The following is a 16808-nucleotide window of genomic DNA, read 5'->3' as shown; positions in this document are numbered from 1 at the left end:
CTTGTGTACTCTCATTTCGTGAGACCCAAAAATGCCAGGACAGTATAAATACCCCCCAATTTACCCTTTTTGGAAAGCAGACAGTCCAAGGTATTTAGTATAAGGCATGGAAAAAATTTTCAAGTTGTAATTTTTTGTCAGAATTTTTTGCAAAATGAAGAAATTTTAAAAATATATATATATTTTTTTAACATACTGTTACCAGTGCAGTACAGCATTATTATATAACAGGTGTGGCGGTAATCAGGGACACTGATTGGTGACACTACAAAAAAAAAAGTTTATTTTTTTATTACATTTTTTCCTTTTTTTTTTTTTTTACGATTTTTTTTTTAACACTGTGACCAGAGCAATATAATGTTACTATAGTAACATTGTACTACTCTGGGGAAGTGATCAGGATTTGTTTTTTGTTTTTTACACAATATGTTTGCATATAGCAACGCATTACATTGCTATAACCAAGCATTTTACAGAATGAAACTCATTCAATTAATCTGTTTTGATTTGATAAGCTGTGATTGGCCATAGCTAATCACATGGTACAGATGGGCTGTGATTGCCCCTGTCTGTACCATGTGATCACACTGACCAATCACAGCTAGCAACACAGTTTTATTCAATGGATGGCATGAAACTAAGCCATCCATTGTGTACAACTGTCATGTGACTTGCTGTGATTTGTCATGGTGGTCACAGGGTATCGGCAATGAGCTGGTAATCGGCCATGTCCTGTAGACATGGGCAGTAACAGATTGCGCTGCTGCGCTCCTCCGTGGTTGGCGCATCCTGATAGGATTTCATATGATCCCCAGTCATGGTAACTGAACCACTGCTCAGTCGTCAATTTGCTATTGACCGGGTGGGAAGGTGCTACCATTATTAACTGGAGATCAGCCTACATAGCGGGATCACAGGCGCTCTGTGTTCATTCCAGAGAGAACAACAGTCTGCTGTGTTTACAACAGCAGACTGTCGTTCTCTCTCTACAGGGAGCGATCATGGGTGCCCGGCGGCAATCGCAGCCACCGGCCCCCTGGATTGGCCTCCCTGCTGCCTAATGGGGGTGCGAGCATACCCCCGAGAGCGCTCCCACGAATTGCCGTACAGGTACGGCTGTTCGCCCAGCCGTATCAGCCTGCTGCAGTGTATCTGCGGCGGGTGGTCGGGAAGTAAATAATGTAATTGTCCAATACAGTTGCATAGTTGCATTACTAGAAAAAAAAATGTAAATAGCAAAACATGAAGAAAATGTATTTGGCAGCGTACACTGCAAAATATTCATAGTTACATAGTTGGTAACGTTAAAGAAAGACACAAATCTATACAGTTCAACGTAAGTGTGTGTGTGTGTGTGTGTGTGTGTTTTTATGCCATGACCTTTTCAATATCCCGTTGTGTTTGCTGAGAAACACATCTAAAAGTTTTTTTATTCAAACTCCCTGCTAACACCACCAACTGTGGAAGGGAGTTCCATATCCTTACTGCTCTAAAAGTAAAAGAAATCCCTTATGCAGTTTAAAATTGAACATCATTGTGTGGCCTTGTGTCGTCTTTAGAGACCTAAGATTAAATAGTTTTCTCCCAATGATACAGTATCCATTAAGGCTCGGTTCACACTATTGCGATGCGGGAAGGCTGCGAATTCGCAGCCTGTTCCCGCATCGCACACGCACCCCCGGCAGTTCACACTGCCATATGCGATCCGCTGGGGGTGTCAATGTAATCTTAACGACACCCCCAGTTTGATCGCATATCGCAGTGCGATCGTGCAGTTCGCACAGGATCGGATCGCACAAGTGTGAACCGCTGTGCGATCCGATCCTGATGCGGCAGCAAAAATGCCTCCTGTGCGTCTTTGCTGCGGGTGCGGTGCGAATTTAGCCATACAAACTGTATGGCTAAACTCGCACCGCACAGCTGATCGCATGTCATGTCGGAGCAGTGCGCTCCGACATGACATGCGAACCCGGCACACGCAGAAGTGTGAACCGGGTCTTAAAGATTTGTATATTGTGATCATTTTCCCTCTTAAGAATCTCTTCTCCAGGGCGAATAGGTTTAACACTTTTAGTCATTCCTCATAACTGCGGTCCTTCACCTCCCTTGTTAGCTTTGTTATCCTTCTCTGGACTCACTCCAGTTCAAGGACATCCTTCCCTAGGATTGGTAACTAGATTTGGACAAATACTAATATGTGGCTGAACCAGAGTTTCACATAGTCATGGAATTATGGTCTTATCTCTTAAGTTAATACATTTTTTGATGCATGTATAGCCTGCTAGCCTTGCTTGGCATTGTATGCTTTGACTTAATCTGCTATCTACTAGGGCCCCCAGATCCTTTTTCATTCTTGGTTCCCCCAGAGTTTCTCCCTAGTGAGTAACCCACACGATCATTTTAAGCTCCCAAGTGCAATACTTTACATTTTTCAACATTAAGCCTCATTTGTGATGTAACTGCTCACCCTTTTTACCTAGGTCCTCTTGTAAAATTGCAATATCCTGTTGTGAAATGATTGCCCTGCTTAGCTTTGTATCATCAGCAAACTCTAAAATTGAATAATTTACACCAACCTCTATATTGTTTATAAACAGTTTAAGGAGTTAGTCCCAGGACAAAGCCATTGGGCATCCCATTTACAACTCAAGACCATTCAGAAAATATGCCATTAATTACTACTCTCTGGACACACTCTGGCAACCAGTTTTCTACCCAAGTACATGTAATATCATCAATACTAAAAGATTTCAATTTGTAAAGTAAGCATTTGTGGGGTGCTATATCAAATGCCTTAGTGAAATGTAGATACACTACGTTCACAGGCCTTCCTTTATACAAATTACAGCTTTTCTCCTCACAGAATGAAAAAAAAGGTAGGTCTGGGAGGAACGGCTATTCAAAAATTCATGTTGGTTACTGCTAATGATACCATTTTCATAAGCAAATTCTTGCATATGGTCCCTTATCAGTCTATCCAATAGTTTACATACTATTGCTGTTAGACTAACTGGTTTGTGCTTTCCAGTTATATATCTTAGCCCTGTTTTGAATATTGGTACGTTTACTTTTTTCTCCAACCTGCTAATAGCATTCCAGTCAGTAAGCTATCTTTATGTATCCCCCCCCCCCCCCCCTCCAGAGCCACAGGTGAATTGGGATCCCGCACTCCTGCACAGTCAGACACATCAAAATCTTCACAAGCACCTAGAGTTAGAGAACAGTCAGTGACTGTTTTTGGTATTTACTGAGGGTTAATAACTTGGATAGGGTGGTAGGTTATGGGATGCCCACTTGACTTCAGCAAAACTTCAACAATAACTTCAGGGACATCTTCCTATATACAGTCTCCTTCACTTTCCTCCTGCACAGCACCTGTTTGCTCCAGCTAAATTACTTTGATTTATCTGACAGGCTTCTGGTCAGATCAGCAATAGCCCATTACAGGGAGGAAATTGCAGCCCCTAATTGTGTAGCACAGTGTTGTGAAACAGCTTGTAACTTCTCTTCTGTGGCTGCTAATCCCAGCATCTCCAGACTGACTCTTCACCAGCCCGCACAGCTGACTCTCCGGAGATATCCAGGTAAAAGCTGAGGACTTCAGCACACCGCTGTCTTCAAAGGAGCCTGGCTACATGTTGCAGTCTCCCCCCATTGTTAGTTCCCACAGTGTTGATCTACTCACTCTGTCCTCTCTTGCTCCTGTGCCTCCAGGAAATCCTCCTCATTTTTCGTTTTTGTCAGGATCCTTCTATCCAGATAGTAAATTAAGCTGTGGGGATTTGAAATCCCTGGACCAGTGAAGGGGCATCCCAGGGACTGACAGCGCTGGATCGCAGAACTCTGGCACAGCGGGACCAGGGGGGATGGGGAGGGGGTCCAGTGTAAGTTCACCTTACAGATTTTCTGTAAAGGTAAACTTACACTTTAAGTCTTTCTAGTCTTTTTTTCAACACTGTTTTTTTGTCAGCCACAAGGATACATTCAATTATTATTATCCCCTGCAATCTGACCGTACACAAATATGTAACCCCACTGGACTGGGTTTTTTTCTGTGGGGCTGCATATTTGCGTATCTCCCTTTGTGCTGGGAGCATGCCACACAGTGTTTTCCCAGCAGAGACCAGGGTCTCACAGTGAGCCCCGGGCCTCGTACTAATGATCGGAACCTGGATCTCCTAATTCCCGGTTACCTGATCACTGTGATAGCCTCTGATTGGCTATCACAGTGATAATTCACTGTGAAGCCTGGCCCTTTTTTTCTGTGAATACTTAATATCTCTCTCTCACTCATTGTAGGAAAAAAAGTGTGTGTAGAAATAAATAAATAATAATGAAATAAAAAAATACAAAGAATACCTAGATTAAGGTGTGATCTAGGTCAGTGCCAGGGTTAGTGTTTGGGTCAGGGTCAAGGTCAGTATTTATTTTTTTATTTTTAGTATCAGTGTTAGTTAGTGTCAGTGTGTTTTAGGTAGGATAAAAAAAAAAGAAAAAAAAAGAAAATGCGCACTATTGTTTTTGAGCTGTACTATGGGTACAAACAACAACTAACATACATGTAGCACCCTTTTAGGTAGGTGCTAGTGAGAAAGTATAGTTTTGAGCCCTGTCTGCTTACCAGAGGAGCTGCAGGTAAATCTATATTGTTCTCTGCCTGTCAGAGAACAGGATCAGTTAGTAGGGTCTGCTCATTGTGCTCAGTATGCAATTCATTGTGTCTAGAGAAGTGTTTCACACTGGTCCAATAGGGAGGCATGTTGGACAGTGGGAGGAAACCTGACGAATGGAAGCATAGGCTTTGGTACAGCCCTGGTGATTGGCAGGGGGCAAGTCGTCTTAGTGCATTCTAGGATACTGTATAAAATCCAGAAGCACATGTACTGCAAGGTCATTGGCTGGAGAGCAGAGTCCCGGAGGGAGGGGGCAGCTGTCTCCTCCTCTGTAGCAGGGGCATGCGGTCGCAGGAGGTTGTCCTTAGGGCCAGAGGAACGGATGAGAGGAGCTGAACACAGAGGTCCAGGAGAGCTGAATGAGGGGGAGATACTAGAGACCTTGGGACCACAGTGTCGTGAGTACAGGGACTCATGTCAATGGGGCCTGACCTGAGCGGGTCCACCCAATGTGTAGGATAGTCAGTGAACGGGTGTCAACAATGAAGGAAAGAGGATGCTAGGGAGAGTGTCCTGAAGATAATTGCTAGTTCACAAAGTCATCTTATCAAGAGAAAAGAGACTCTGTACCTGAAGATAGGAGTGCTCAACAACTTGTGCATAGTTCATTTGGAGTATCCCACTATTCCGTTCTCCTATCCGTAATTTATAATAATCGCAAAACAACCAAAATACCGATGGACTGATTATTGGAGCGAGCCAAGGAAGGAGAGAGTAAGGACTTGAAACTGTCATTTGTATGGTGGTAACTCAGGGGGACCCGGAAGTGTGAAATCTGGCAGTCCTTACGGGGGCAGTGCTACATACATATATGTGGTATCGCTGCGATTATCAGGAGCAGGATAATTTAATTGGGGTTGTTCTTTGGTGGAAAGTTATGATAGAAACATGAAATATACAGCTCAATTTAAAAAAAATATGTATATTTTTTTTACTATTTTAGGCCAGTTTTCCTTTGATAATAAAAAAAAAAAAAAAAAGACAGGAGATGTCCATAACCATTTACCATCAAGCCCAATTTGTCCTAAAAAAAACCAAGATATAATTCGCCTGGACACACTAAGTAGTTGTTATAGGTACGATTATACTAACACATGTCAAAGTTTCAAAATTGTGCTTGGGCATTTAGATTTGTTTTATCCTTAAAGAGGAAGTAAACGCTCCTCTACAACTTTTACCTATAGGTAAGCCTATGATAAGGCTTACCTATAGGTACTGTAAATATCTCCTAAACATGTACCGTTTAGGAGATATTTACCTTACATGCAGCCAGTGACATCACTAGCTCATTTAGTGTTTCTCTTTCAGGTTGAAAAAAAAAAAAAATTTAATGGGTTTACAACCTCTTTAAGTGCGAAGAGGTTAGCATTGCTGTCTTGTTTATTTTACCCTTTTTATTTGTATAAACTGAGGATAAGAATGTATTTAATATACCTGTCTTGTCCCTGATCGTCTTTTATGGAGGGCCAATGTTTTCTGACAAGGACTTTTTTCTAGCAAAATATTTGAAAACATTGTTGGGTTTTTTTTTGTTTTTTTTTCAGTAATTTGGACTGGACATCTAAGCATCAATGACCTCTAATCACGAAAGCGTTGCTACAAAAATGAATTTATGGATCATGAGGGCTTACTCTGGAAACCATACTTTTTACATAATTTTTAAACATTTAGAAATGCCTTTGACCCACTGTTTACATGTAAATAAATCCTACTACAAACCCCAACCTAATATACATTTCTATTTTTACCTGCAGGCTGTGCCACCACAATTCTTGTAACAGCTGCTGGGATAGGTGAGATGGTTCTTCAGATACTAGTAGGAATGGTAAGAAACAACAAATTCTCTATAGTATGGCAACCAGTATTATTCTTCACATCACGTTTTGGACTAAATTTACTGATAATGATGGCTGCATTGCTGAAATGTGATGAATAGGAAACAATTATGAGAAATCATGACTACAACATATATTATAATTCTGTCATACAAAAGATTTATTTTATTTTTATTAGGCGTTTAATTATCTGCATGTTTAAAATATACACATTGTTATGCCCCCCCCCCCCCCACTCGGGTGAGCATAACAATTATTTTAATACAGCAACCCTCACTGGTGCTGCCCCAAATAGCTGCCGTACCAGTAGGCCGCAAAGCCGCGGCCTACATGTTTAAAAATTACAGCGAAATTCATTGGAACACACACTATAAACCTAGTTTACAAGTTTTTAATTCATTCTAATCTAGTACATGTTACTTTTATCATTTTCCCCAAATCGATAAAACAGTTACACTTAAAAAGCCCAGCTGTAGACCAATTTGTTTTGATTTGAATGGCATAGGAAAAGTATAGAACCTCTTTCACGTTTTTATTAGTGTTTGAATGCCTTTTGAGGAGACTGCACCATCCCTCTTCTGATTGCAACCTCACAGGAAGTGTGGGTTATCACACCATCATGGAAATTAACAGCAATAAAAACCTTACAAATGTTCCAAACCCTCCCTACGCTGCTATAAACACGTGCTTTAACTATTCTCTGTATCAGTTTTGGAGAGCTTCCCTTTACTTCCGGTCACAGTGCCTACCCAGGTTTTTATTGTTGAGAGATTTACACTATCTGTTGGGACTTGTTGAAGATGGGATTGACTTTCATTTTGTAGAGATCTCTCTCCCCAGGACGTGAACTGAAATGTGCTTGCATGCACCAGTTTGTGAAAGAGGAAGATCCCTTGTTGCTGTAATGCTAGGGGTGCAGGTAACATGTCCCAGGCAAGACAGAGTGGATCTGTTACAATGGCAGTTTTTTCACATCGCTTCTTAGAATAAGAGCTTAGTCTATAGATATGCAATATAAACTAAGCTGTATAATGATTTTATTTTTAACTACTGGAGCCCATAAATGCTCAGTATATTTTTTTAGAAATGTGAATTTAAATTGCATTGACAAGGATCCAGCACAAGGAAAAAAACATTTACCGTAATGATCTGCCTCCAAATGAGGTGATATAGGAGAACCTACACAATGTGGCAAAAAGTTCACTATAATATTGACCACACCAGAAGCTTACAGTATTAAAACTTGAATCCCTTAATACCTCCCCCAATGGTAATTTCCATTATGGGGGAGCACGTGACACATCCCCCATTTTCTGATGTAACACCATCGGTTACATGGTTACATAGTTAGTCAGGTTGAAAAAAAAACACAAGTTCAACCAATAAAAAGGGGCAAAAAAACATGCAATCCCATATACACAATCCCTTAACTGTAGTTAATCCAGAGGAAGGCAAAAAACCCCAGCAAAGCATGATCCAATTTGCTCCAGCAGGGGAAAAATATCCCTCCTGATCCCTCAAAAGGGAATCAGATATTCCCTGGATCAACTTTATCAATAAATGTTAGTATCCAGGAAAGAATCCATGCCTTTTTTAAAGTAAGGCACTGAGCTAGCCAGAATCAACTCTTCCACATTTTCACAGCTCTTGCTGTGAAGAAACCTTTCTGTATTTGGAGAATAAATCTCTTTTCCTCCAGATATAAAGAGTGCCCCCCTTGTCCTCTGTGATGACCTTTAAAGTGAATAACTCAACACCAAGTTCCCTATATGGACCACTTATGTATTTATACACACTTATGTATTTATACATGTTGATCATATCCCACCTTAATCTCCTCTTCTCAAGAGAGAATAAATTCAGTTCCTCTAATCGTTCCTCATAGCTGAGCTCCTCCATGCCTCTTATCAGTTTGGTTGCCCTTCTCTGCACCCAATATACTTTCTCTTTCATTTATTGACGGACACAGCTCCTGATTCTTCTTAACCATTGGGTTATACTGCCCCCTACAGGAGTAGGACACTAGGCAGGAAAAAGCTTGACTACAGCTACAGGCAGTCCCAGGAGGTACACACCCACTCTCAGCTATAGGCACTCAGTTTTTTTCTGCCTAGTCAGGAGTAAGGACCTAGTTCCTTGCTTGGATCTCTGGTCCTGGCAATTTTTTTCCTTTTCAATGGAAATTTTTCCTATATTTGTTATTTTGTTCCTGTGAGAATCTACAATCAACTGCTAGACTGGGTGATGGACTGGATAATTTAGATCCAGAGGGCTCCCCCAGTCTGGCAAGCGAGTGCCTGCAGGCCTCAGCTCCACGCTAGGATGGCCACGAGATAGCCCCACTAGACGGGGGCTGGCCTGCGAGTTAAACATCTCGAAAAGGTTTCTTCGACGAGGCCTCGGCCTGAGTCACAGCGTTCCTCCTGGCCGACAGCCCCCCATTCTGATGGAGCGATGGTCTGTCAGGAGCAGTGCCCACTTTGTTCCTGATATAAGTAACTGTCCCCCTCTACCCCTGGAGTTTTTTGGGGTGGACGTGGGCCCCTCCCTTGGACTGTTTGACCCCGGGTTCCCCTCCTTCCTCCCAGCCCCTCTAAAATTTTGGTGGTCACTGTGGGTCTTACAGCCCCCCCCCCACTCGGGTGAGGTTATAAGCTGGCTTTTGCCACATGCTCTTAAGGGGGGCTTGTTGGAGTTGCTGCTGGCCAGGTCTTTCCTGATGCGCAACGGGGGGTTGAGCAGGGTTCCTCACCACCCTGGGGGTTAGTGACTAGGGCAGGGATGTCCTCTGGGCTTCCTGCTGCAGTTTTTAGGCTGGGGAAGCGGATGGTTTAGCATCCGTGGGTCCGCGCCTCACGCGGTAGGATCCGGCCAAAAAATGTAGGCCGCGGCTTTGCGGCCTACTGGTTCGGGAGCTATTTGGGGCAGCCTTAGTGAGGGTGGCTGAAGCCACTACCCTCTGTTTGGGCATCTACCCTTTCCTCCATTGCCCCTGGTTGGTCGGCTCCACTGGGGTTTGTGGCCAAGCGGCTGGGCGTCCACGAAAATGTAGGCCATGACTTGCGAGTGGGGGGTGTCATGGCGCTCTTCTAATATCCCAAGGTGGTACAAGGAATGTGGGTGGATGGGAGGGGGGGGGTTATGGGGCTGCGTGGGGGGGAACAAAGTTTGGTACTGTAGGGAAGCTATAGTTCGCGGCAGCCGGCTGAAGCGTGGAGAAGCCCTGAGAGATGCAAGAAAGGAGAGAGCGGCGCCAGCTTAGTATAGTACAAGTTTATTTAACACTGTTAAAATTGGTGACTCACTGTCCGAGGTTGGGTGAGACCGGTACACAAAGACTGTTAGGGTCATCCATCTTCCTCTTCCAGGATAGTGGTCATAGGAGAAGGTGGTGAGGTTCCAGAGGTATAGCCGAGCCGCTGTGGGGCTGCTAGTTGTCACTGGCCGTGGCGGAGCATGCACAACAGGGCTCCGGCTGCCGACTTCTGATCCCTGATGACATCACTTCCTGGCAGGAGAAAAATAGGGGTTGCACGCGTTCAGAGCATCCGTGCTCCTTCGTCAGGCGATGGGAGTGTCTCAGGTGGGGCAGGGAATTTATACCCTGTTGCCGGACTAATTGCAAAGACATCTGTCTGTGGGGGGGCGGAGCCAAAAGACTCTAAGAAAGTCATCTCAGTAAAAACACAATTGGGGATACATGTCTCTAGGAAATCCATAAAAGTACATAAACATACATAAAAATACATGATGGTATTACATAAAAGAGGACTTATAAGAATAAATCCCATAAAAACAATACTGACATGGCCATGGGGAAAATAGATCGGTAATGTGTGTATACATCTACATGAAAAAACGGTATTAGAGGGAAAAAATAAAAATAGAAATAAATGTAAAGATAAAAAAAAAAAAAAAAATAAAATTAAATAAACATAAAAATAAAAATATATAAATAAAAATAAAAATAAACATGAAAATAAAAGTAAAAATAAAATAAAAATAAATATAAAACTAAAAATAAAAATAAATATAAAAATAAAAATGAAAATGAGAATAGAATACACACATACATATATATATACACACGTACACACATAAAAAAAAAAAAATATATATATATATATATATATACATATATATATATATATATAAAAAAATATTGATGGAGGAAAAAAAAAAAAAAATATATATATATATATGTCACTGATAGGGAATGATGTGTGAATGTATGAGGTGTCACAAGTATATGTGCAATATTTTAGAGTGTGATATTGATTTCTAATCCCTCGTTTAGGCCTCCTGGCGCTAGAGTGTCCAGGGTATAAATCCAGTAGTTTTCTCTGGTACACAGTCGCTTGAACCGTTCAGCAGGGGGAAAGTGTGCAGGGATGGCTTCCAATACCCACACTTTGAGTCCATCGGAGCACTTGGGATGATACTCAGTAAAGTGTCGGGGGACGCTATGTTTATCGGAACCTGTTTCAACAAGGTTCCGATGCTCTCCAAAGCGTTTGCGTAAGGTCCGTATTGTACGGCCTACATAAAGTAGGTTGCAGGGGCACACGAGGCAATAGATGACATATTCCGTCGAACAAGTGTAGAAGTCAGTGAGGTGATGGGTTTTTCCATTGTTTGTGAATTCCTTTAGACCGTGTCTCACATGTTTGCATGTTAAGCACCTGGTCTTACAACATTTGTACATTCCCTTGATTTGGAGAAAGGAGGTGAGTGATGAGTTAGTTTTTGGTCTAATGGAGCGGACCTGGCTTGGTGCTATTAGAGTTTTGAGGTTTTTTGCGCGCCTGTATGAAAAACGGGGGCGCTCGGTGAGGTCTGCACGTAGGTAAGTGTCTTCCTTTAGGATTGCCCAATGTTTATGGAAAATGCGTTCCATGTGCTTGAATTTACTGTGAAACTGGGTAGTGAATCGTGCAGAGGTGGGATGATTGTTTATTTTCCTTGTATACTCCGCTCTACTTTTCTTTAAATCTTCATGCAGGTAGTGGTCAGAGGCTTTTGTTATGAGTTCTTCAGGATAACCCTTTTCAAGAAATTTCTGTTTGAGTAGTGTTCCATGGTGGAGATATGTTTGGGACTGAGTGCAATTGTGTTTAAGGCGGCAATATTGGCTCTTTGGTATGTTCTGAATCCATCTGGGGTGGTGACAGCTATTGTAGTGCAGGTATGAATTTCCAGCGGTGGGTTTGACGTAATTCTGAGCACTGATTGTATTATCATGATGGTATAACTCAAGGTCCAAGAAAGTGAGTTTTTCGGCATCTGAGACTGATGTGAAGGATAGCCCCATCTGGTTGTTATTGCAGTGTTCGAGAAATGGTGGTATGAGGGAGGCAGGGCCATCCCAGATGATAACTATATCGTCGATATATCGACCAAAGAAGCTGAGATGAGAAGCAAAGGGATTGTTGTGCCAAATGTATTGCTGCTCCCAGTAGCCCATAGTTAAGTTGGCGTAACTGGGGGCAAAATTGGCCCCCATGGCCGTGCCTTTGATTTGGGTGTAGAACTCGCCATTAAACTCGAAGTAATTGTGGGTGAGACAATATTCTATGAGATCCAGGAGAAAGTGTGTTTGCCGGGGATTGAGTGCAGATTCATCATTCAAGAAGAAACGTACGGCCTGAAGTCCAATGTGATGTGGTATAGATGTATAGAGAGAGACTACGTCCAAAGATAGCCAGAGATATGATGGTTGCCATGGGTAAGAGGATAATAGGTCCAGTAGATTGATGCCATCCTTAACATATGACGGAAGTTGTTGGACTATCGGTTGAAGGAAATGGTCGATATAGATGGAAAAATAACTGGAGACACTCTCCATGGCTGCAATGATGGGTCTGCCCGGGGGATGAAGGGGATCTTTATGGATCTTGGGGAGATGATAAAAATATGGCCTATGGTAAAAGTCATGTTTGAGAAATGACACTTCTGTGGAGGTGATGACATTGTCCTTTGCCGCTTTTTCAATGAGGGAATGAGCTTCCACTTTGAATTCGGGCAAGGGGTCACTGGTGAGTTTTAAGTAGGTGGAGCTATCGGACAGAAGCCTGATGGATTCTTTAATGTAGTCAGCTTTATTTTGAACGACCAGGCTACCACCTTTATCCGCTGATTTTATGATGATATTTGGGTTTTTCATGAGTTCCTTTAAAGCCGATTTTTCCATAGGTGTTAGATTGGAGGCAGGGTGTGTTTGGTCATGGGATGATTGGCACATGCGGCGTATATCAGCGTGGACCACTTGGTAGAAGCTTTGGATGTACGGACCTTTAGCAAATGTGGGGTAAAAAACTGATTTGGGCCGAAACGTAGTATGCTGTATGGGTGGGGAACCAGGTAGGTTTTGGGAAAGAATGGAGACGTAATCATCAGTATCGCAAGTGTATAGATCTTCTAAGTTCTCTAGAGCCTGTAGTTCTTGTGTATTGAAATGATAGTTCTGTTCAGTGGTGGGAGAACTGTCAATATCATCTATATTGGGTATTGGTGATTCCTTTATACTGTTTTTGTTTTTGTTAGCTTGAATATGGAAGAAGCGTTGCACCGTAAGGTTCCGTATGAATCTGTTCAGATCTAGGAAAAGGGTGAATGGATTGGGAGCAGCTGTAGGCGCAAAAGTGAGTCCTCGGGCTAAGAGGGATTCTTCAGATGTGGAGAGGGGGTGGTTGGAGAGGTTGAAGATTTTCATAGTCTGCGTGACTTTTCTGGTCTGTCCGTGTCTACGTTTTCCCCCTCTTCTACCTCTGCGATGAATTTTCTTTTTGAGCAGGGTAGGGGGGTTTGTACTAAAAAAGACTGGGGGGAAGAGGGAGCTGGTAAGCTTATAGGGGGTGTGTTGGGTGTAGCATTAGGGGGCTCCTGTGATTGGGGAACCGAGTTCACTCCTGTGGTAGGAGGGTCAGTGGTTAATACATGGTATTGCGTGTCCTCTGTTCCTGAGCTGGTTTGGTTGGGTGGGCCGGGTTCAGATGTATGGTGTTGTTGAGCTGTGGGCATGATATGCTGTTGCCCAGTATTGTCAAGTGGATGGGGTGTGCTGGAATCTATTTTTGATCTGGTAGCCTTTTTGCTCCTTTGGCGAGGGACTTCTGCTTGACGACTGCATGGTGTAGAGCAAGGTTGGGACGGAATAAGGGGTTTAGAGAAAAGTAGAGCGGAGTATACAAGGAAAATAAACAATCATCCCACCTCTGCACGATTCACTACCCAGTTTCACAGTAAATTCAAGCACATGGAACGCATTTTCCATAAACATTGGGCAATCCTAAAGGAAGACACTTACCTACGTGCAGACCTCACCGAGCGCCCCCGTTTTTCATACAGGCGCGCAAAAAACCTCAAAACTCTAATAGCACCAAGCCAGGTCCGCTCCATTAGACCAAAAACTAACTCATCACTCACCTCCTTTCTCCAAATCAAGGGAATGTACAAATGTTGTAAGACCAGGTGCTTAACATGCAAACATGTGAGACACGGTCTAAAAGAATTCACAAACAATGGAAAAACCCATCACCTCACTGACTTCTACACTTGTTCGACGGAATATGTCATCTATTGCCTCGTGTGCCCCTGCAACCTACTTTATGTAGGCCGTACAATACGGACCTTACGCAAACGCTTTGGAGAGCATCGGAACCTTGTTGAAACAGGTTCCGATAAACATAGCGTCCCCCGACACTTTACTGAGTATCATCCCAAGTGCTCCGATGGACTCAAAGTGTGGGTATTGGAAGCCATCCCTGCACACTTTCCCCCTGCTGAACGGTTCAAGCGACTGTGTACCAGAGAAAACTACTGGATTTATACCCTGGACACTCTAGCGCCAGGAGGCCTAAACGAGGGATTAGAAATCAATATCACACTCTAAAATATTGCACATATACTTGTGACACCTCATACATTCACACATCATTCCCTATCAGTGACATATATATATATATATATATATATATATTTTTTTTTTTTTTCTCCGTCAATATTTTTTTATATATATATGTATATGTATATATATATATATATATATTTTTTTTTATGTGTGTACGTGTGTATATATATATGTATATATGTATGTGTGTATTCTATTCTCATTTTCATTTTTATTTTTATATTTATTTTTATTTTTAGTTTTATATTTATTTTTATTTTATTTTTACTTTTATTTTCATGTTTATTTTTATTTTTATTTATATATTTTTATTTTTATGTTTATTTAATTTTATTTATTTTTTTTTTTTTTATCTTTACATTTATTTCTATTTTTATTTTTTCCCTCCAATACCGTTTTTTCATGTAGATGTATACACACATTACCGATCTATTTTCCCCATGGCCATGTCAGTATTGTTTTTATGGGATTTATTCTTATAAGTCCTCTTTTATGTAATACCATCATGTATTTTTATGTATGTTTATGTCCTTTTATGGATTTCCTAGAGACATGTATCCCCAATTGTGTTTTTACTGAGATGACTTTCTTAGAGTCTTTTGGCTCCGCCCCCCCACAGACAGATGTCTTTGCAATTAGTCCGGCAACAGGGTATAAATTCCCTGCCCCACCTGAGACACTCCCATCGCCTGACGAAGGAGCACGGATGCTCTGAACGCGTGCAACCCCTATTTTTCTCCTGCCAGGAAGTGATGTCATCAGGGATCAGAAGTCGGCAGCCGGAGCCCTGTTGTGCATGCTCCGCCGCGGCCAGTGACAACTAGCAGCCCCACAGCGGCTCGGCTATACCTCTGGAACCTCACCACCTTCTCCTATGACCACTATCCTGGAAGAGGAAGATGGATGACCCTAACAGTCTTTGTGTACCGGTCTCACCCAACCTCGGACAGTGAGTCACCAATTTTAACAGTGTTAAATAAACTTGTACTATACTAAGCTGGCGCCGCTCTCTCCTTTCTTGCATGACTTGCGGCCTACTACGCCATTTGTGGCCGAGTTGGGAACCTCCGTTGGGGGAAGCCCCGCTCTTCTTTTGGGCATCTGCCTGGCTGGGATCCGTGCACTTGCGGCTGGACCTCCACGAAAATTCTATCAGGGTACCCTGCCTGCGCGTCCACGTCACGGCGGGTGGCTCCCTTTTTAAGGGGGCTTTTTCATATTATGCCCTCTATGGAGGGCTCGGAGGGTGACCTCTTGATTTTTTGCGGGGTCCAGTAGGTGGTCCATTTGTGGGCCCTTGGTCGGCATCCCCTTTGCGGGATCGCAGTTGATGGCCTCCCCTAATTGTTATATTTTCCAGGGGAGCTTAGTATATAGCGTCCCCGCCCTCCCCTGCCTCATCAGTCTCATCAGATCCTGAATCTGTTTTTAGCCACCGCAGGCGTGAGTCACCCTACTGGGTCTACGTCCACGCAGATAGTGAGGATGATTCCTCTGCTTCTCCAGCCCTGCATGAAAAGGCGCTGGCGGATGCACTGATTGTGTCAGTGCCTGAATCTTTGAAAATGGAGGATGCGGCTGATGCTGTGTCAGAAGCGCCGGGCCCTTTTGGCTCCTACAGGCCCTCCAAAGCGGAGAGGTTGCTCTCCTTTTCCACTTACTTTAACAACATTGTCACAAAACAGTGGGGCTGTCCAAAATGCACTCTTGTGGTCGCTAAGCATTTTTGCTATGCGGTATCCTTATGAGGATTCCCTGCTTAAAAAGTGGACGGTCCCACCTGTAATGGACTCGCCGATTTCCAGGTTAAATAAAGCTACCTTAATTCCGGTTTAGGAGCCTTTAAAGATCCGGTTGTTCACTGTTGCTCATATGTTCACTGTGGCTGGTTTGGCACTTACTATTAGTGTTTACCGAGTGGGCTAAACTTTTACACCGGAACCTGAAGGGGAAACAACTTTTCCCTGCCTTTGCAGAGCTGGCGGACCAGTTGGTCTAGGGGCTACAGTTTATCTGTAATGCCTCTTTGGATGTGGCTCCTTTTGATTTCTAGGCTGTATCAGCAGTGGTCCTTTGGCGTATTATCTGGCTGAAATGCTGGTCTACGGACCAGACTTCTAAGAAGGCCTTATCTGATCTCCCCCTTGTAGGGGATTGCCTGTTTGGAGCTTCTTTGGATGACATCATTAAGGGTGTCACAGGGGGGAAGTGTACTCTTCTTCCACAGGCTACCAAGGGCAAGGAGCCCCATCGTAGACAGGGGCCATTCTTCTCGGTTCATAAGAGGCCTTTTCATCCCTCAGGGTCCCAAGACAAGGGATCAAAGCCCTTCAGGGCCTCCACCGGAGATTCCAAAAGGATCTGGTCTGGCAAGTCACGAGCGGGCTCTTC

At 43.1% G+C, this 16808-nt stretch overlaps 1 protein-coding gene across 1 annotated transcript in view; it reads left to right on the top strand.

Moving 5' to 3' along the window:
* Positions 1-16808, top strand: part of MFSD4A (major facilitator superfamily domain containing 4A) — a 251529-nt gene that overhangs the window by 203746 nt on the left and 30975 nt on the right. Inside the window, exon 8 of the mRNA XM_082245559.1 lies at positions 6428-6498. Coding sequence (XP_082101685.1) covers positions 6428-6498 — 71 coding nt within the window. The remainder of the gene's footprint in view (positions 1-6427; positions 6499-16808) is intronic.

Source organism: Pelophylax lessonae (assembly GCF_965119305.1).
Source record: "Pelophylax lessonae genome assembly, chromosome: 2".
NCBI lineage: Eukaryota > Metazoa > Chordata > Amphibia > Anura > Ranidae > Pelophylax > Pelophylax lessonae.
Note: the sequence above shows the minus strand (reverse complement) of the source record. Positions and strands in the feature narration are given on the sequence as shown.